Source organism: Rissa tridactyla, chromosome 4, assembly GCF_028500815.1.
Source record: "Rissa tridactyla isolate bRisTri1 chromosome 4, bRisTri1.patW.cur.20221130, whole genome shotgun sequence".
Taxonomy (NCBI): domain Eukaryota; kingdom Metazoa; phylum Chordata; class Aves; order Charadriiformes; family Laridae; genus Rissa; species Rissa tridactyla.
In genome coordinates, this window is record NC_071469.1 from 46,181,905 (window position 1) to 46,201,131 (window position 19,227).

The 19,227-nt window shown below is 59.5% G+C and overlaps 3 protein-coding genes across 5 annotated transcripts; 1 reads left to right on the forward strand and 2 right to left on the reverse strand.

The window, feature by feature from the left end:
• Positions 1–304: 304 nt before the first annotated feature.
• Positions 305–10,487, forward strand: MAPK8IP1 (mitogen-activated protein kinase 8 interacting protein 1). Its single transcript, XM_054201378.1, has 10 exons — positions 305–612; positions 4,322–4,403; positions 4,625–5,500; positions 6,141–6,216; positions 6,674–6,846; positions 7,139–7,248; positions 7,396–7,515; positions 8,536–8,606; positions 8,905–9,003; positions 9,433–10,487. The coding sequence occupies exons 1-10, from the start codon at positions 451–453 to the stop codon at positions 9,503–9,505; spliced, it is 1,842 nt and encodes a 613-aa protein (XP_054057353.1). The 5' UTR covers positions 305–450; the 3' UTR covers positions 9,506–10,487.
• A 426-nt stretch (positions 10,488–10,913) lies between these two features.
• On the reverse strand, positions 10,914–11,477 carry FREY1 (Frey regulator of sperm-oocyte fusion 1). The gene is made up of 3 exons (XM_054201499.1): positions 11,416–11,477; positions 11,170–11,243; positions 10,914–11,050 (listed from the first exon to the last, which is right to left on the reverse strand). Exons 1-3 carry the CDS (start codon positions 11,475–11,477, stop codon positions 10,914–10,916), a joined length of 273 nt encoding a protein of 90 aa, XP_054057474.1.
• A 1,259-nt stretch (positions 11,478–12,736) lies between these two features.
• On the reverse strand, positions 12,737–19,187 carry PEX16 (peroxisomal biogenesis factor 16). Of its 3 annotated transcripts, XM_054200478.1 has the most exons (11): positions 18,996–19,187; positions 18,794–18,829; positions 18,444–18,520; positions 17,044–17,177; positions 16,632–16,738; positions 16,072–16,152; positions 15,476–15,628; positions 15,049–15,121; positions 14,632–14,751; positions 14,356–14,420; positions 12,737–13,267 (listed from the first exon to the last, which is right to left on the reverse strand). In XM_054200478.1, the coding sequence occupies exons 1-11, from the start codon at positions 19,156–19,158 to the stop codon at positions 13,209–13,211; spliced, it is 1,068 nt and encodes a 355-aa protein (XP_054056453.1). In that variant the 5' UTR covers positions 19,159–19,187; the 3' UTR covers positions 12,737–13,208. The 3 variants fall into 3 exon arrangements, 2 of the variants coding, with proteins under 2 accessions (XP_054056453.1, XP_054056454.1); XM_054200479.1 differs by lacking the exon at positions 18,794–18,829; XR_008466267.1 differs by lacking the exon at positions 12,737–13,267 and having other exon boundaries at positions 14,565–14,751.
• Between the last annotated feature and the right edge of the window lie 40 nt (positions 19,188–19,227).

Below are 19,227 nucleotides of genomic sequence, written 5' to 3' on the forward strand. Positions count from 1 at the left end.
AAAAAAAGGTCCTTGTTATGTCGAGATGAAACCTGGGCCTGCATGTTTGTGCGCTTGGTGGTGAATGTGACGGTGACACGTACCTACAGGCACCTGCCGGGAATGAGGCGATGGGGGTGCCCCATCCCCAAGGGTGGATGCTGCCCCCCGCCTGCCTGGGGGTGGGGGGGGACGGGACACGAGGAGGGAGGCTGGGGCTTCCCGGCCGCGGGAATAACATCCCTGCCCCTTTAAAAGGAAGAGGCCGCCGGGTGCCGATGCGGCTGCACCGGCGCCGGCCCCCCCCTTCCCCAGCCCCGGCGGGAGGCGCGGCGCGGCGGCTGCCGGCCCGCCCGCCCGCCCTCCCGGTGGCCTGATCGCCGCCGCTAATCCCGGCAGGGCCATGTGAGCCGTGCGGGCGGCGGGGCCCGGGCGGCGGGCGGCGGGGAGGCCAGCCGGCTGCAGGCGGAGATGCTCCAGCTCGACCTCATCGACGCGGCGGGGGACGCGCCGGCCGAGGAGCAGACGGCCCCCGAGCCGCTGCAGAAAGACCCCCCGGCCGGGACCACGGACGTCTACAGGCCCAAGCGACCCACAACTCTCAACCTCTTCCCGCAGGTGCCTCGCAGCCAGGTGAGGCCGGGACCGGGGAGGGGGGAGCAGGCCGGGGGGGTCCGGGGAGGAGGAGGAGGAGGAGGAAGGATGCTCCCGCCGCCGATGGGCTTTTGTCTCGGAGGGATGGAGGGAGGGAGGGATGGGTGGCGGGGAGAGGCTGGAGGGATGGCGGGGAGAGGCTCTGCTGCCCTTCCCGCGATGCCCGGCAAGGCGGACGCCCCCCCGAGGGTCCCTTCCCGCCGCTGCCCGCATCCCCGGGCCGGGCGCGGCGCAGGCTCGGTCCCCGCTGCAGAGCCGGGAGCGGTCTGCGGGCCCGGGGGACACCGGGGGTGGAGGGGGGGAAACACGGGGACATCACGCTCAGCGGGGTCTGGGGGCGGCTTAGGGGCCGTGTGCGTCCTTCTTCCATCCCTGCTGCCGAGTTGGTGAGGGATCAGGCCAGGACGGGGCATCAGCGTGGCAGGGCTGAGCTGTGTCCCCAGCAGAGCCCGTGGGGCAGAGGCAAGGTGGGAGTGGGGAAGGGACCCCATGGGGATGGAGAGCAAATGAGGCACGGCATCCCGAACGCGTGAATGAGCCATCGCGGGACAGGGCACCGCGCCATGGGGCTGGCGAGCCCGTGGTGGCACCACTGGCCAACGACTAGCTGGGCTCCAGCCCCAGGCCAGGGCAGTGACAGCCCCGAGGCAGGACAGTGACACCAGGTGCCCCGTGCCCAGCAGTGGGGGCTCGGCAGCCTCCACTCCTACGCAGCAGCGCCCAGCAAAAGAGGCATTAATGTCAGCACCCCCATGCAAAATTGGAGAGACAGAACGGCAACGCCCAAAATGGTGGCCGGGAGGATGAGGGGGTTCTGTTGTCTCACTTGCTCTCGGATTTTGCACAAGGTTTTGGTTGGTTTTCCCCAAGACTGCCTGCCCCACGCAGCCTTGGGGTTGCTGTTGTCCCTGGGGTGGGCAGCATTTCGGTGCTCTGCACGCTGATCCTCTGAGCGGTGGCCAGAGTCCCTTTGCCCCATCTCTCCTGCAAACTTCACGAACCCATGCAAGATGCGCGACGCGCAGGGCTATTTTTGCCACCCTCCTGCGTTCAGCCATGCCTTCTGCCAAGTAGGAGGATTTTCGTTGCGGTGACGTTCAGCCAAGGAGCATGAAGTGAGAGGCAGGTGTCCCTGTGGGTGACAGATGGGGAGTAGTCAGAGCTGGGTGTCACCAGCCCAGCACCGGCAGCTGATGCCAGCTCTCTGCCTGGGGCCACGGGTGAGAGGAGGAGGAGGAAGGCACAGAGCCAGGACAGGCGCCCTCGGGGCAGCTGGCACCAGGGACAAAGGCAGCAGGGCTGGGGAGGCGGGGGGAGCCCCACCAAGCATAATGGACAAGGCAACAGCAGCAGCCTTGTCCCACCCTGTGCGGGTTCCCCGAGGAGCAAGTGACACGTGACAGCCACATCCAGCTGGGGGGACGGGGGACAGCAAGGCCCCCCTCCCAGGCAGCCGTCCCAACCGGTGTCCGGGGTGGCAGCAGGCCTGTGGAGAGGGATTTTGGTGGGGGAGGGTTGCATAGATGGTGGGCTGGGGAGGGAGAGCTGATGGTCACCTCACAGGAGGATGCTGGAAGCTGTGGGGCCACAGGCATGGCTGGAGCTGAGGACATGGGGAACAGGAGGTGTGGGCTTTGCCACAGCTGGCAGCAGGAACCCAGAGCCAGCAGGGATGGGGGCACAGGGCTGGGGCATGGCTGGCCAGGGAGGGCAGTGCTGTTGGTGGCATCTATCAAGGAGAAGTGCCAGAGGCAGGCTGGCTGTAAGGTGCCTGGGGGGCCTGTTCTGGATGCCTACCTCTGCCTAAAGGTAGGCAGGTACCCCTGCCCACATGTGGTGCCCCAAGGAGAAGACAGGGTGCAGGGCATCCCTTGGGGATCGGCCTGAGATCTGCTTCCACCTGTGCCAGACCCTCCTGCACCCTCCTGGCCTGCCCAGCTCCCTCCTCCTGCAGGTGGTCAGAAGAGGAACCGTGGCCACGCGTCCTTTCTTGAATGCCCAACCTGCGCCTGCAGCCTCCTCATGCTGGGCAGGGTGTGCATGGGCAGGGCACCGTCCCACCCTCTGCTCCATCTTCTCCTTGCGGGGTTAGGAGCTGGCTTGGTGATGTCTTGGTTGCTGATGGGATCTGTGTGAGTCATCCCACGTAGGTGGCCTGGGGTGAGAGGAATATCCCCAACTTCCCAGGAGGGGAAGAAAAAGCTGCTGGGACTGGCCAGGTTTGTCTTCTGAGACCTTGTGAGTGCCTCTCCACCCTGGCTGGGCATCACAGCCCCCAGGGTGCCCTGGCCCTGCAGGATGGGTGGGCTCGGTGGGCTCCGCCTGCTGCGTTGCTGCCTCTTGTCTTGGTCAGGGCAGCCGGGCTGGCTCGTGTGCTGGACCCGTGGCACTCTGCACGCAGAGGCCGTCGCTGCGGCAGCTCGCCTGGCCCGTGTCCCGGCCCATCGTGTCCCTGGGAAAGGCAAGCGAGGACATGCCGTTATTTGCCTTGGCTCGTGGAGGCCGCGCTGGGAGGTCGCCGAAGCCCCATGGTGGGGGTTCTCTCCCCTCCCCGTGCGGAGGCAGGGATCTGGCAGCCATGGTTCGGCAGTGTGCGACTCGGAGTGTCAGGGAAAAAGCTTGCTTCGTGTTGGTGGGGAAGCAAAGCAAGGACGGGGCAGCCCCTGGTAATAGCTGCAGGCTGGCGATAAGGCTGTGAGAAAATCCAGGGAGTCCCAGCGGGGCTTAGTACTTGAGCAAAAACGAACGGTGTGGAAAACGCCACTGCTTCAGCTGGGGGAGAAGCGCCCCTGCGGAGGTGGGCAGGGAGGACTTGTCCCCCATCTGCAGGAGGGCCCTTGTTAGAGGGGGACCAGCGGCCTTCGGGAGCGGGGAGGGCTGCTCTCCCAGCCCTGCAGGCAGGAGACCGCTGTGGTTGCCTGTCCCCAGGTCTGGCACTGAGACTGAGCCACCTGTGTGCGCACGCGTGGCTGCCACCCAGGGCAAGGCAGGCAGGGCACAGCGCCCGCAGGAACCTGCCCGAGCGTGGGCAGCACGGGCGGCCCGAGCCTTCCTCACCTCTCCAGCTGATCAGGACTGACATCTGCTAGTGGAGTATATATTTATAGGTGTGTGTGCATGTGTAGATATGTATCCATACACGTATGTGTGTGTGCATATGTATACCCTATATACTCCCAATATGGATGACTCCAGTAGCAGGTGGCTACTCCAGTACTGGCTCCCAGCTGGGCGGCAGTACATCCCCTGGCCCTTGGGACTTCCCCCATTTAATAACGCTGGGTGGTTTGAAAGTAGGCAGGGCCCAAAGGATGGGAGCGAAGCATGCCTGCCCAGCCCAGGCGGGCTCAGGTCTATAATTTTTGGCTTGGGACCATCCAGCCATGCATCCGAGTCTCCCTGGGAGTGGACAAGTACATCCATCCAGGCCAGGCCGTCTGCCTCCTGGCTGACTCCTTGCCCGCCCTGCTTCGACCGCCGTGCCAGCTCTCACAGCAGCAGCAGTGTGGTGAGATGTGGGGCTGGTTGGGGGGGGGTCCCCCTGAGTACCACGTGCCCCGGCGTGCCCAGGCAAGGGGGGAGCAGCTGGGCAGGGCACCGCAGACCCGGGGAGGGATGGGTGCTGCTGGCGCTGTGCCACACGCTGTTTACTGTTTGGGCTACAAGGCGGCTTTGTTGTTCTCCTCAGGACACTCTGAATAACAACTCTCTGGGGAAAAAGCACAGCTGGCAGGAGCGGGTGTCCCGGTCGTCGTCCCCTCTGAAAACAGGTGAGTTCTTGGGTTGTTGGCCAGAGGCAACTCCTTGCACCCTTTCGTGGCTCGTGGGAGCCTGGGGCAAGTTGGTGCCAGAGCAGGAGGCTGGGGAAAATATCCCACGTGGATGCAGGGTGCATGTCCGTCTTGAGTCTGGGTGGCATCCCTGGCCACCTTCCCTGGCAAGGAGCATCACCCTCTCCGGGGCTGCCAATGTCGCTCTCCTCCCCCTCCAGGTGAGCAGACCCCTCCCCATGACCACGTTTGCCTGAGTGATGAGGTCAATCATCAAAACAGCACAACCTCCACCAAAGACCGGGGCACGTCCACGGAGAGCCCGTGCCGGCGCACGGCAGCCACACAGATGGCACCTACCTGCATTGCCTCATCCCGGCCACCTGAGAAGCACCAGAACACCAGCCGGCCCCCACCACACGGTGCCAGTGTGGTGGTGGTGACATCGAGGGGCCCCGAGGCCCACCGGGACCGCATCCGCTACCAGACGGATGTGAGGCTGGAGGCCACAGAGGAGATCTACCTGACGCCTGTGCAGAAGAACTCGGACCCCCTGGAGACCGACAAGCCGTTCCTGTCTCAGTCCAGTGAGAACCGCATGTCCATCAGCTCTGACATCGACACCTCCGGCTATTCAGCCCTGGCAGGGAAAACCAACCCCTCCATCAGCGAGGAGGACGAGGTGCTGGACTACATGTCCTCCCCTGACAAGACAAACCTGACCAGGGCTTCTTGCGGTGGTGGGAGCAGTGCCTCCCGACCGGGGCACAACCTGCAGAGAGCCTCGGTGAGTTCGGACACCAGCGCCCTCTCCTACGACTCGGTCAAGTACACGCTGGTGGTGGATGAGAACGTGCAGCTGGAGCTGGTCAGCCTCAAGCAGTGCTACTCGGGCTACAGCGACGAGAGCGACTCGGCCACTGTCTACGACAACTGTGTCTCCTCGCCCTATGAGTCGGCCATCGGTGAGGAGTATGAGGAGGATGCACTGAAGCGCGACTCGGTCTGCCTCTCTGAGGACTCCACCCCCGAGGCGGACATCCACTTCTCCAAGAAGTTCCTCAACGTCTTCATGAGTGGCCGAGCGCGTTCCTCCAGTGAGTGCTGGGTGCCGGGGGGAGGTGGGCTGGTGGCTGGCTGCCTGGGCAGCTCTAACCATCCCTGATACAAGGCTCGGGGTACTCTCAGGAGATGGAAAGGCACCAGCAGACATGAACCCCAGCTCTGCTTGCTGCAGCTTGTGGCTTTGTCCCTGGTGGCTGGGGAGGTATGGGTGGAGGCTTGGAAAAGCCTTTTGAGCTGCAGGTAGGGGTGGCTGGAGGTGTTCCAGGCTGCTTGTTTGGCTAGCCCGAGGTATGGTTGTCCTGAGGGGGAGGCTGAGTGGTCTCAGAGGGGGACAAACATCCCTCCTGGAGCGCCACCCTCCTCCCCGAGCCCAGAGGAGCACCAGGGGCTGGTGGCATTCCCTGGCAGGCAGGGCTTCCCACAGTGCGGCTGGTCCCACAGTGCTGGTGACACCAGCTGTCACAGCTGTGCAGGTCGGTGCGGGAAGGCTGTGGTCCCAGTGGGGATCTCTGGGTACCAGTGCAGCAGCTCTAGCTGTGCCTTCCTCTCCTGTGGCACTGTGTGGCTTTGTCTCGGACGAGCCATCCCCCAGGAGCCTCAGCCCATGTCCTTCCCTTGGCTGTAGTGCTGACCCCTCAACGCTGAGGCGTCCCCCTCTGCCTTCATCCCCAGGTGCTGAGTCCTTCGGGTTGTTCTCCTGCATGATCAACGGGGAGGAGCAGGAGCAGACCCACCGCGCTGTCTTTAGGTGAGCTTGCAGGCGCGAGCGGTGCCCCCAGCCTCTCGCAGAGGGAAGCCGGTGCTGCCCTCCCGCCTCGGTGGGGCCAGACCAAGCACCAGAGTTTCCAGCTTTTAGGAAGCCCTAGGGACCAAACTGCTCCCCGTAGCTCATGCCCTGCCCAGGACCGACATCTGCCCAGGCTGCTGCAGGGGTGACACCTCTGAGGGCAGCCGGGACCTCTAGGGAGCAGCATGGGTGGTACAACAGGGGTACCCTTCCCTTAGGTGCCAGGGCACTGCCACCTTTTGAGCTTAAACCTTCTCAGATGCTTTATTTGGCATCTCAGGTCCCCATGGCCAATTACACCTGCCAGGTGCCTGCCTGGGCCAGTGGCTGGTTTCGTGTTGCCCCTGCCCTAGCAGCATGCCGGTGAGAAGGCCACCAGCGTTGCTGGCCGGCCAGGTGCTAGTGCCTCCCTGCCCAGGTTTGTGCCTCGCCACGCGGATGAGCTGGAGCTGGAGGTGGACGATCCTTTGCTGGTGGAGGTGCAGGCAGAAGATTATTGGTACGAAGCATACAACATGCGGACGGGCGACCGGGGCATTTTTCCTGCCTACTATGCTATCGAAGTCACCAAGGACCCAGACCACGTAACAGGTACCAAACCTATGCACACGGCCTACTGATGTCCCCCATCTTGTGTCCACCTCCTCTCTGATGAGAAGAGCCTGATGCTGAGCAGGGGGAAGGAGGGAGGACTAAACTGGGCGCCTGGCAGGGAGCAATGGGCAGCTCCTGGTGGGGTGCCAGGAGATGGTACCTGGTGCGGTGGGAAGTTTTCCCCTGGGCAGGAAAACACACAGGGGTGGTAATATGAAGCAGCGAGGTGGATCTCAGCCTATGTTCCCGGTCATCGGAGATGATCCCTGCTGTGTGCTCTCTCTTCCAGCTCTGGCCAAGAGCAGTGACTGGGTGGACCAGTTTCGGGTGAAGTTCCTCGGCTCAGTGCAGGTTCCCTATCACAAGGGCAACGACGTTCTGTGCGCGGCCATGCAGAAGGTAGCGTCCCACCCCAAACCTGGGAGTAAGAGCGCCTGTTCCTCCTGGCACCAGGGCAGAGCCTCAGTGGGGAAGGGAAGGGAAAGGGTGAGCCACCATCACTATTCACAAGTGCCAAGACTTTGTCTCTGTCGTTTTCCCCCTCAGATTGCCACCACGCGCCGCCTCACTGTGCACTTTAACCCACCCTCCAGCTGCGTCCTGGAGATCAGCGTGCGTGGGGTCAAGATTGCCGTGAAAGGTGATGACTCCAAGGAGCACAGCAAGGTAGTGGCCCACTCCCTGGTTTTCTTGGCCCTTCCCCGGCTGCTGGCTCGTGCCCCTTGTGCTTCAGGTCCTGTTTGCATATGAAAATGGAGGATCTCCACCTGTCTAAGGGTGTGAGAAACACCATCACTGGGGTTGAAGACCCACCTTAGGGTCCCTTGTGCCCCACGGGCTCCCAGCTTTGGGCCGTATCGCCGGCTGATGGCCTTGCAGTTGCCAAACACATCGCTGTGCTGTGATGCTGCAAGCTGAGCCGTACCAGTAATCTGTCAGCTGCTCCTAAACCTTTCTGCTACTATTTTGAGTGGTGTCCTCCAGATCTGCCCTGTAATCTCTTTAGCTAGCTGTGGCAGGCTGGTGATTAGCGTTCTGCATAAGTAGCCTAGCAAAGCACGGGGAGATGCTGAGCAGAGGCAAGCGAGGGCTTTGTAGCAAGCCTTTGGGAAACCTCTCCCACAGCTGAGGGGTTGGAGTAGTTCATGGCCATGGGTGCTGTGCCAGGGAGCTGGGCTTGGGTTTCTACAAGCCTTACCTATATCTAGAGGGTGCCATCAACGTGGTTGCTCTTTGAACTTGTGTAAATAAATTCTCGTTTCTGGCTGGGACCTTTTGAATGCCCAGGCTTGAATGACTTAGTTCTAAGTTATCCATACACCTTCTATCTGCTGGTATTTCTGAGAGCCTTTTCAGCCAGGGAAGAGGGCTGTGTGCGCTGGGCAAAGAGCAGCACTGACCCAAGCCCCAGCACAGCCTAGTCCAGGGCCTCCAGGGAAACCCCCAGGAGCTGCTGGAAGTAGAGGCAGCCGGGGTGGGAGCCAGCAGGGCTGCCTGGAAGATCGCCCTGTGTGCAGGTGCTTGGGGCTGCCCTGAAACTGCTGCTGGGGACAGCCCAGGATCAGGTTGCAGTTTATTTCATTGCTGAGTCCACACATGCCTTTCCAGGGGTCAGAGTCTGGCTGCCCCATAGGAGTGGTGGGGAGGAAAGCTTTGACAGTTCTTCTCTCTCTCTCTCTCCCACAGGTAAACAAGTGTAGCCATTTTTTCCAGCTGAAGAACATTTCCTTTTGTGGGTACCATCCAAAGAACAACAAGTGAGTAGTAAGGAGGTGCGGAGTGGCTCTCAGTGCCGGGCAGAGAGGGCTTTGCTGCCTCCCTGCTCCCTGAGGGTGTGATGGCTGGGGCTGGGAAGGGCTCCTCTTCCCCTGTAAGCCCTGCACTGCAGCCTTTGGATGGGAATTACATCCCAGCTCTGGGCACGGGCTGCGGGAGCTGGTGGCCACTGGGTTTTGGTAGGGGTGCATGTCCCAAACCCCTGTGCCCAAGGAGATGCTGGGGTACCTGTGCCTGCTTGTCTGACAGTCCAGTCTCACCCACTCTCTCTGCCCTCAGATATTTTGGGTTCATCACCAAGCACCCTGCTGACCACAGATTTGCCTGTCATGTCTTCGTCTCAGAGGAGTCCACGAAGCCGCTGGCAGAGTCTGTAGGGTGAGTCCTGGCTGGGCAGGGAGGGAGGCGCTTGCTCCCGAAGGGCAGGAGGAAGGAGGCAGTCAGGCTGAATCCTGCCATCTCCCCATAGGTGTGGGGCTTGGACATGGCCCCAGGCTGGCACCTCTTCCCTCAAGTGAGAGGCTTGGGGCGAGAGCCAGGGCTGACAGGGCTATGGGCAGCCTATTCCTGACAGCACTGGAACAAGTCCCAGTGCAAGGCTTTGCAGGCAGATGGCTGGAAGTCATGCGCTGTGCAGGGGATCAGAGCAAGAGTCGCTGCGGCTCTGATGTAGGATGGGCCAGGGGCTACAGGGTGGGAGGGTCAAACTGGCCACAGGATAGGGAGTGAGGGTGAGAAGGGAAGCGGGGCGCTGTAAATGCCTCGCTGGGAGGATGCTGCTCAGCTTTGCCCGGTGCTGTGTTGCAGGAGGGCTTTTCAGCAATTCTACAAGGAGTATGTGGAGTACACGTGCCCCACGGAGGACATCTACCTGGAGTAGGGGCTGGCAGAGGCACCTCCTGCACAGCCAGGGCTGCGGTCTCGCCCCTTCCCCGTGTCGTGCATGGACAAGAGCTGCTTTGAGCCTGGAGGAGGAGGGGGCCCGGGGCAGGGCTCCCCGGGGCACGGAGCGCCGCCTCTTTTCGTGACTCCCCTTCCTCGGGCTGGGGGGGACGGGAGGGGGGAGGGCTGGACAAATTGTGTTTATTGTACAAAATACTCTTAGTTTATTCTATTGGAGAAGCACCTGCTGGGTGCCCTGCCTGGGAGCAGCGGAGGGGCGGGCAGCAGCGTCCTCGGGCCCTTTCCTGCTGCAGGCTGGGGTGACAGCATCTCCTCCTTGTGACCATGGCCCAGCTTCCCGTCACATCCCTCTGGGGTGACTTTTAATGCAGTGGCAGAGTCGGACTCTCGCAGTATGAACACACAGCAGCTACAGCAAACAAACAAGACCCACGTGCTGGCTCATGCCTGGGAGATGGGCTTGTCCTGGGCGGGCATCGCCTCCCTGCCAGGCCTTGGGGACAAGGCTGCTGCGCAGAGATGACAGGGAGCCCTCAGTATCTCCTCTCCCAGAGCCAGTGCCAGGATGAGCTGAGACAGCTCACCCTTGCCTCTGCCCCCATCCCTCCCCTCTGGTATCCGTGCCCTGGGGAGAGAGAAAAATCCTCCCATACCTCCCTGCAGTAACTACACCCCTGGGAGGGGAGCCTTTCTCTGCCCTTTCCCCCCCACCACCTCTCCCCAGCTGCAGGTGACAGAGGCAGTGGCAGGGCTGGGCCACCCCAGGGTGGTGCGGCTCAGCCCCTGCACAGAGCTGGGTCCCTGCCCAAAGCGGGGCAGGGAAGGGCTAAATCCTGCAGGGAGCTGCGTGCCGCACTGGGGAGGAAGAATAGCCCTCCCAGTCCCTGCAGCCAGCGGTCTCTGTGCTTCAGCTGGATCTGCTGTGATGGCAACAACTATTAAATATGATGGTTCATGGAGCAGGGCTGCTGTGCTGTTTGTGTCCCACTGCAGTGGGTTTGGGCCGTGGCATGTTCCTTTCCTTGGGACGCCAAGAGGAGATGGAGCGTCTCAGGTTTGGTCCGAGAGCCCCAGTTGCAAACTCTGGAGGCCAGAGATCATGGTATGATGATCAGAAGAGACAGCTGGTGGTCATCCGCCCCAGCCCCCACCCAAAGCAGGGCAAGGTGTAAGTCTCCAGGGCTGGAGAGCCAGCATCTCCTCTAGACCCCTGCTTCAGTGCTTAACTGGACCACTGATCACAGCAAATATTTTTTCCTTATATCCTTACCCCCCCTTCCTCCCCCAATTTGTACACCCCACACCTACACTGTCCTGCAGCAGCAGAGGGCAGATGGGGGGGGGTCCCCGAGACCAGGCTGTGGCGGGCACAGGGGCACGCCGTCTCACAGATGGGCATCATAGTAGTACTCCAGCAAGTCAAGCTCATCACGCTTGCTTTTCCCAGCTCTGCGCAGCCCCACCGGCCGCTCCCAGGCCACACGGGTTCTTAGGCGAGGCTGCTTGGGCTTGATGCCGTAATCTGCGGGCAGAGGCTGGGCTCAGCCTTGTCCCCCAGCTCATGGGGCTGGGGACAACCGCCCACCTGGAGTGGGTGAGTGCATGGAAGGGGGTTTTGGAGGGGCAAGGAGAGCACTGTACCATCCACCAAGCCAAAGTGCTGCTGTGGGAGCTCCAGGGGAGCAGAGAAGTCCTCAGGGACTGAGTAGCTGACCCTGTGGCAGAAAACCAGGGACAGGAGTGAGCTGAGACCCTCCAGTACTTGCCCCCACCCTGCTTGTCTTCACCCAGTTCTTGAGGGCTTGGTGCCACAAGTGCCAGACCAGTGGCCCTGGGCTCCCTCTGCAAGTACCAGGGCAGGGAGGAGGAGGAGGGAAATGCCATCACCTCTGGCGCGGCGGGAGGGCAGCCCCCAGCAGCAGGGCGAGCAGCAGGAGCCAGCACCTCATGGCGCACGCCGATTCCAGCTCCACAGCGAGGTCACAGAGGAGCCACCCCAGTGGCCCCGGGACACCAGCTGGGTTGGGCAGGAGGCAGGCCCCCCCCCACCCCTCCCCGAGATGTTGCTGCCTACCCGCTCCAGTACATGAGCTTCTGGTTCTGGGCTGCCTGGTCCTGCCCAGGCCACGCTAGCTACTCCCAGCCTGTCTTGCGCAGCTGCACATCCCTCCATGCAGCCACAGCTCCAGGGCCGCTTCCTTGTCCCTCACCACCACCCTTCACCTCCCTCTCCCTCTCCCCCTCTCCAAGAGCAAACTCCTTCATCTCCGTACCTCCCTGTCCCCAGGAGTGAACCCCCCCAGCGCTTTCCAGGCTTTGCTGTCTTCAGCATCTTCCTCTGCCAAAAGCCCAAAGGAAGGGAGCACAGTCCCTTGCTTGTGGCTTTTCCACGCTGCTGCAGTACAAGGTTTGTAACGCTGAGGTGGCAACACAGAGCCCACGTGCTGACGAAGCCCTGTGGTCCTCAACTGTAGTGGCCCATTAGAGGCGGGGGTACATCCCATTTCAGGTGCTGAGGCAAGAGCTGCGACCCCTGCAGCCCCAGCGTGCCTCAAGGATGGTTCTGGTAGGAATGTCCCTGTCACCCCCTTGAGGCCAAGGCACCTGGCAGTTTCCAGCTCCCAAGCTCTGCACAGGGCTGGCAGCTGCCTGTGGAGCAATCCAGCGCCAGCAGCTGGCTACCCCTTTGTCCTGGCCCAGGGAGCCTCCACAGCAGCTCACCGAGCAGACTGGTGCCTCAAACTGTCCACCAGTTAGCGGAGCAGGTATAAAAAGATGGCCATGGCTATCCAGGCCCCTCCTGCGCCCTTTATTAAGTGTGGCAGCGCAGTATTTGCTGAATTGAACTCTTCATTTCTCCTCTGCCCTTGGCCAAGCCCCCCCGCACGCTGGCTGGCAGCCATTCCGCAAACACTTTTAGCACACAGTAGGTGCTAGGAGAGCAGCCTGCCAACTGCCGCTCTCCATGCCCCAGGGGAACCCCGGGAAACCGGGGACTGAACCAGGCACCTGGAGTTACAGAGACCACAGTCACCAGCTCAGCAATGCGTGGAGCCCTGCCTGACACAGGCCAGAGCAAACAGCTTCTAAGTGACAGCATACCCCAGGCTGGGCACCTGCAAAAGCTGCTCTTTCTGATAGAGAGAGACCTGCTGACAACCAGATAAAAGGGGAGCCCATGCAAACAGGGGAAGAGAGGTCCTTCAGCTCAGTTCTTTCCGTTCAGTCAGTTTATTTGACAGACATGCCCGCTCCAAGCAGATCGGCCAGGCACGGCCAACATGAGCAGGCCGCAGGTCAATCTCAGCGCCATGAGGTGGGAGACAATGCTCTCCAAAAAACACTACACTGGCAGCTGTAAAAACAGGAGAAAAATCAAGTGCTTAAAAAAAAAAAAAAAAAAAGAGGTTGTCCCATCACCACCGCTGCAGCCACAGAATGGTCCAGAGAAAGAGGCAGTCAGGGTCTCTCCGCACACGTAGTGTCCATCATTCACATAACGGTAATGTCCACCATTAAAAAAGAATTACATACACCCTCTCCCCACCCTGCAGAACAGGAGTTTCTCATTGACGGTTTAACTGAAAATTAGACATTATCAACATCCCTCCCCCAGCCTGCTTGCCCTCCTTAGAAACGTCCAGCCATGATCTTAGCAGAGAATAATCATCTTCTTCTCATCAGCCCCAGTTATAGAAATAGATTTTCTGCCAAGCAGGCAAGTAATCCATCAGTGGCCCTGAAACAAGAGAACAGAGGGATCACACACATTGCAAGGCAAGAACTTGAAGCTGTATGCATACGGGGCAGATGCCCCCCTCCTCATTATGATACCAAACAATCCCAAATCTCCAGTTACACAACTCAGATGAACCCAAGAATAGAACGGTTACTTTTGCCAAGATGGGAAACAACTTTGGGATGGGGTGACAGAGATTAGAGCAGGACCAAGTGGGGTGTGAAACACAGTCAGCACAGCCACGGTGTGGGACACCACTCGCTCAGAGCTGACGCGTCCAAGCTCCAGCGGGAAGTGGGGTCTACAATGTGCAAGGGGAAAACCTGCATGCAGCGAGTCAGGAGGACACTGCGGCGGCACAGAAGAGAGGGACACAACTCAGCAATAACAAGCAGGTGCAGACACAGAAGCAACCGCTGTAGAGTGAAAATGCTTATGTGGCACATGGCGTAATGCAGGCTCCAAAGCCTTTCCAAAATCACTAACTGGAAGAAGTGGCTCCTGAGCTAGCCAGCTTTGTGACCTCCCCAAAGAAAGGACAGTCCCACAATGCCAGGCTAATCTAATGCCATATCACTGCCATGAACCGCTCCAGGAAAGGTTTCACTTCAGGAGGGAAGAGGATGAGGTGAAATTCTGTCCCATAATAAAGGGATCCACTGATGAAGGACTAGAAGATAGACCTGGTTCAGCCCTTTGGTTTAGAATCAGCTCCTGGCTGGGCAACTGTTTATCCCTCATGTTGGCACTGCAGACGAGGCATCAAGGAAAACAGTTCAGAAACCGGGGCTGCAAAGCAGAGCTCTGGTGAACCAGCTGAGGTGCAGAAAGGCAGCCCAGGAGACCGGGAATAGGGAGTTTTACCACTGTGGTTGAGCACAGGTCCCTAATAGCCAGGAAGCAAATCATCCTTTCCTCTTCCAGTTGAAAACACAGAAAGCATCAATACATGGTACACCAGTGCTAACCATTTAGGGATGTCCCAATTCCTTCCTCAGGTTGGAAACCAATTGACAAATGTTCTGCCCCACTCCTCTGATTTTTCTCCACCCAACAGAAAAGGGAATATAGCAGTGGGGCCCACTTACGCGTGACAAAGCCAACTCCAGGCACATAATCAGCCAACAAGCGCAGGAGGAGGAGAATCCTGCCCCTAGGAAGGTAGAGAGTATGAATGAGTCCAGCGGGACACACCTCCTGCCCCAGCTGTTGAATACAGGAACAGCAGTGACAGCTGTTACACAAGCGCTCGAATTAACCTGGTCAGAGGCACCCAGACCTCTTCAGATCTACTCACCCAGTCCCCTGACGCTATTTCTGTTAAAAGGGAAATTTTCAGCAAAAGCCCAGCAGGGGCCCCTTACTCTGAATATCGGTCATAGAAAGGAGATCTCAGCAGGTAGTAGAGCAGTAGGATGGTTCGTCGCCTCAGCTCTGCTCGCTCTCGCCTGTTCAGGTCTTTCAGATCACTCAGCAAACTCAGACTGGAAGGAGAAGGGCAGAGAGCTAACTCACAGCCACAGCAGCCAGCAGGGAAAAGAAAGCGGGTCTCCAAATGCCCTCCATTCTCAGCTCCACACGGAGCAGGCTGTACCAGCTCAGAACAGAGAGCACTGCAAGTGTTGCAGAAAACACCTAAACGTGTCAATCTCCCAGTTAAAGACCAGCCCCTGTGCGTATTTCTCTCAGTAGGGCCTGCCCAGGATTGGGGAGCAGGGGGAAATGTGATGCTCAGCCACCACCAACCTCAAGCACCTGCAAAGACTCTTCCTCAGACTGACCTCGAGATGTCCAGGACTGCTGAGAGGAGCCAGGGTTTCCACGATCTTTGGCCCCACACTCCTAAACTCAATACTACGAACACAGTCAAGGAATGGAAAGAACCAGAGATGCTTAACTAGAGGCACGCAGACAAGCGGTCCCCTGGGTACCAGCAAAGCTCTGCTGAGTGCAGGAGAATACACTCTAAGGCAGTGCTGGGGGAGGCCAGGGAAAGGGGCTGGAGGACTTGCGCCCGCAACTCCAGACGCTGAGGCTACCCATCAAGGCTAGGAGAAGGGAGGAGCCCTGAGGCCCCTGCCTCAGCAGAGCAGCAGGAGGCAGAGAGAAGCCTGGAGCGGCGCTGCTCTGCAGCAGGGCCGAGACCCCAGCACCCTCTGCCGGCACCCGAGGTACAGCGTGAGCCTGCACGCAGCCAGGGCAGGATACGGTGGAGCAGAGGGCGGGTAATGTAGATGGATTCTGCGATGGTTTCTTGGAGACCCAGAGGGGTGGGAGGCTGGTTCATCTCCTCTGCTCTTCGGCTATGCGACTCCTCTCTCTGCTGGGGGGAGCCCCAGTGCCGGGACTGCAGGGATGGGGCTGAAAGAAGCAGATCAGGTCACTATACCACGCTTCCCAGCACCACCACCCTGCTGCTTTCTGCGCCGTGAAGGTGTGAAACAGGAAAGCTTGAAGAGCTGTGCACAAAACTGCTGTAGCTGACCAGCGCCCTCAGAGCTTGCCTCCAGAGGGGACAGAGCAGAGAGAGATACTTGTAAGGTCCATGTTTCTCAAAGCGTAACCGTGCTGAAGGATTGCCTCCATTGCATTGCACTGGGGAAAATACAATTTAAGTGCTAGCCTTGCAGCACATGCCTGAATCCCTCTTGTTTTGATATCCCCCCACCCACAGGGCCCAATGACTGTCAGGATAAGCCCCCAAAACAAGGTTCTGCTCTTTATCGCCCACACCCAGGTCATACACAAAGCACACAGAGCAGAAACAGTTCAGGCAAGGACAGAAAATGGGCTCAGCTACTTACTGTTCTGGAGAGAGCGCACAACACGGCTGGAACGCCTGCCAACATAGGTCTGATCCTTCCCTGAGGAGTTGTCTTCCATGTCTGTAGGAGAAAACAGCCACAGGGGTAAGGCTCACCCCAGAGCTGGCAGCACCCTTCCCTACATTGCCATCAAAAAGACTGGACTGAAAGTTCCATCCCATGCAAACCAGGCAATCCTGAAGGGTCTAACACTATGCAGACCTGCCAGAGTGTGAAAAGGTAAATCTACCTGACATTGCCCAGGCCTAGGATCTCTTTCCTCACCGTCAGACCAGGGGACACACAGCTTGACTCACAGATCAGCCAGTGCTTCCAGGCTTAGACTCCTCCACACCCTCCTTCCAGACTGTAGGACAATCCTGCCCCTAGGCTAACCTGGGCTCTGCAGAGTGTGGAAAGCGCAATACAACTTCGCTTTGTGTACCAAAGCCTTACAGTTCCCTGTGCTGACCAAGCCACTGCTACGATGAGTAATTCCTAGCAGGACAAGACATGTGGCCCAGCAAGGCGCCACGCCAATGACAGCACCATGGGCTCACCTTGTGGGTGGAGAGGCTGCTGCTGCTCCCTGTTCAGCGGCACGATGGGAGGAGACGTCTGGATGCCAGCTTTGTACCACAGCAGGAGCAGGAGACGAAGGATGGCTCTGTGGGCAGACATAGAGAAACCTTCAATACCAGGGTACAGAGCTGGGCTCCTGTCACACTAGAAAGGTGGCTTCCACAGAAGAGAGGAAACACTCAGGTCTGCTCAGGGCCACTGGCAAGGCAAGAGGGGCAAGTGTCCCCTTCTGCAGCACAGTATCCAGCAACCACGGGGCTCCTAATTCCCCCTGCCTCAGCAACCATCAGCTCAGTCCTGCTTGGGCTTTTTCTTAGGGTACTGCTAAGCCCCCACCAGATCCCCCTTCCGAGCGCAAGCTGCCCCTTCCCCTCCGCCCGCAGCACTTACTTAGCCAGCTGGATGAGGACAATGATGGTCCACCGGCCCATCTCCCCCCACACCCTGGCTGTCCCCATCTCTGCAAAGACCTCCACGCATTCTAGCACGCTCAGCCAGGTCAGCAGCTTCTGCTGGGGCAGTGACTGCAAAACACAGAGGGGAGGAGGGGGACAGGATGCAGGTTCTGCTTGGGAGTTAAATGGGGCTGAAGTACAGCCCAGTCTGGCGGGACTCTGGGAAATAAGCACTGGATGGCCTTGGAAGTCACAGCTCCAGAAACAGAAAGTGGTGCCTCCACTGCAGACAGAGTCTACACACGAGCCCACTTCTCCACCTCCAAACAGGGGCAGACGGAGGCATCGCAGTATCACAGAGCTGCTACCCCAGAAACAGGGACAAAATCACAGCTATGTCTTGGATTGCCTTCTACCTCAACTGACATGGCAGGACAGTCTCCTGGGTTGCGGCACTGTGCTTGAACTCCATGGAAAACTCTCTCCTCCTCCTTGTCCCAGAGTTGGGATACATGACAAACATCCTCCCTCATTAGCGTTGATGAGGGAGTATGCTCAGAGTAGAGGGAAGGGGACCCAGAGCCCACAGTCACATTAGGGCGAATGCCTGCTAAATACAGCATCAGTCTAGATCTCAGGTGTGAAGTCCAAGACAGCAGGTGCTCTTCCAGCCTGGATCCCTGCTCACCATGCGGGAACTTGCTGGTGCTGTCACCCGCAGGATTTAACCCATCGAAAAGCATCAATAAAGATAATACAGATGAAATTCACTTCAGCCTTTAACAACTGGGGAAGCAAACCTTCTGCATTTCTGTTTGTTACACACCTGACAATCCAGTCAGAGAGCTGCCAACAACCAAACCCACACACTGGGCAGGCTTGCAACAGAAGAGGCTTGTCTGGAAAATAAACGCCCTCCTCGTTCCCTAAAGGGCCTAACAAGTTCTGGGAGCCAGCCTGGGGCTCTTGCAAGAGAGACATAGAAGCAAGGTGCTTATGTTTGTTTTGCTCAATACCACATGCAAAGGAAGAGTCTGAGGGACAAACTCAGCTTCAGTACTCCAGAGCCACTGCTCTGAAAACAACAATGGTTATTCAGGAACACCTTTGCCTATCTCAAGTTCTGAGCTTCCCAAAAAACAAGTGGAGCTCCTGGTGCAAGTCAGGGCCTGATGTTTGTGGTCCAGGGAGTGTTCTGGCCACTCCTCCTAGCCAGGAGCTACAGGGCAGAGCTGCCGTTTACCCACATTCAGAGCCTGCCTCTGGCCTCTACATACCTGATAGCAAAGAGAGGCCACTGCAAAGACCTGTTAGTTTCTACAGACACTCCCTGAAAGCTTCTGCAAGGAATAAAGCATGTGTCCCAAATTCTCCTCCCACAAACTCCAGCCTTACCACGGGGAGGCTCCGTTGCAGCTCCTTTCGGAGAATCCAGTCATTTAATAGCACTAGGAGGTTGGAGGCAGAGTACACTAGAAGAGAAGGAGAACAACGCAGTTATGGGATGCAAGGAAAGCAAACCAAACTGGGACTGCTGCCTCTTCCCCCAGAAGAAGATGAGGAAAGAAGGGCAGCAAGACGCACAGATTCCCCCCATAAGCTGCCGGAGGACGCAGCCAGGCGCGAAGAAAACAAGAGGTCCGGGGAACGGCCCTGCCTGCTCCCACCCAAAGGCACACTGCCAGCCCCACAGCCGGCGGGCACCGGGCTGCCCCCCCGCCCCCGGCTCCCCGCTGCCCACCTACCCAGCTCCGACAGCGCGTAGGAGTCCGAGAAGCGACCTGCGAAAGGAGAAGAGCGGCTACCAGCCAGCGCCCGGCGTGCGGGGAAACCCCCGCTCCCCGCTGGGCCCTAGCCCCCCGCGCCCCCCGGGGGCAGGTGCCGGCCTAGGCCCGGGCCCAGGCCCCGGTGGGAGGGACGAGGGCCCGGCCGCCCCCTCTCCCGCACCTGGCAGCAGGTAGGAGAGGCCCCGCACGGTGCCTTCCAGCTGGGCCGTGGCGGCCGGGTGCCGCCTCACGTACTCCTGGTAGCGCTGGCACAGCAGGCGCAGCCGTGCCACCGGGCCGCCGCCGTCGCGACCAAGGACCGGAGCCACCGCTGCCGCCGCCATGGCTCTCACACCGCGGCGCGCTTCCGGGGGCCTCCAGCGCGCCTGCGCGCCCAGCCCAGCCCAGCCGAG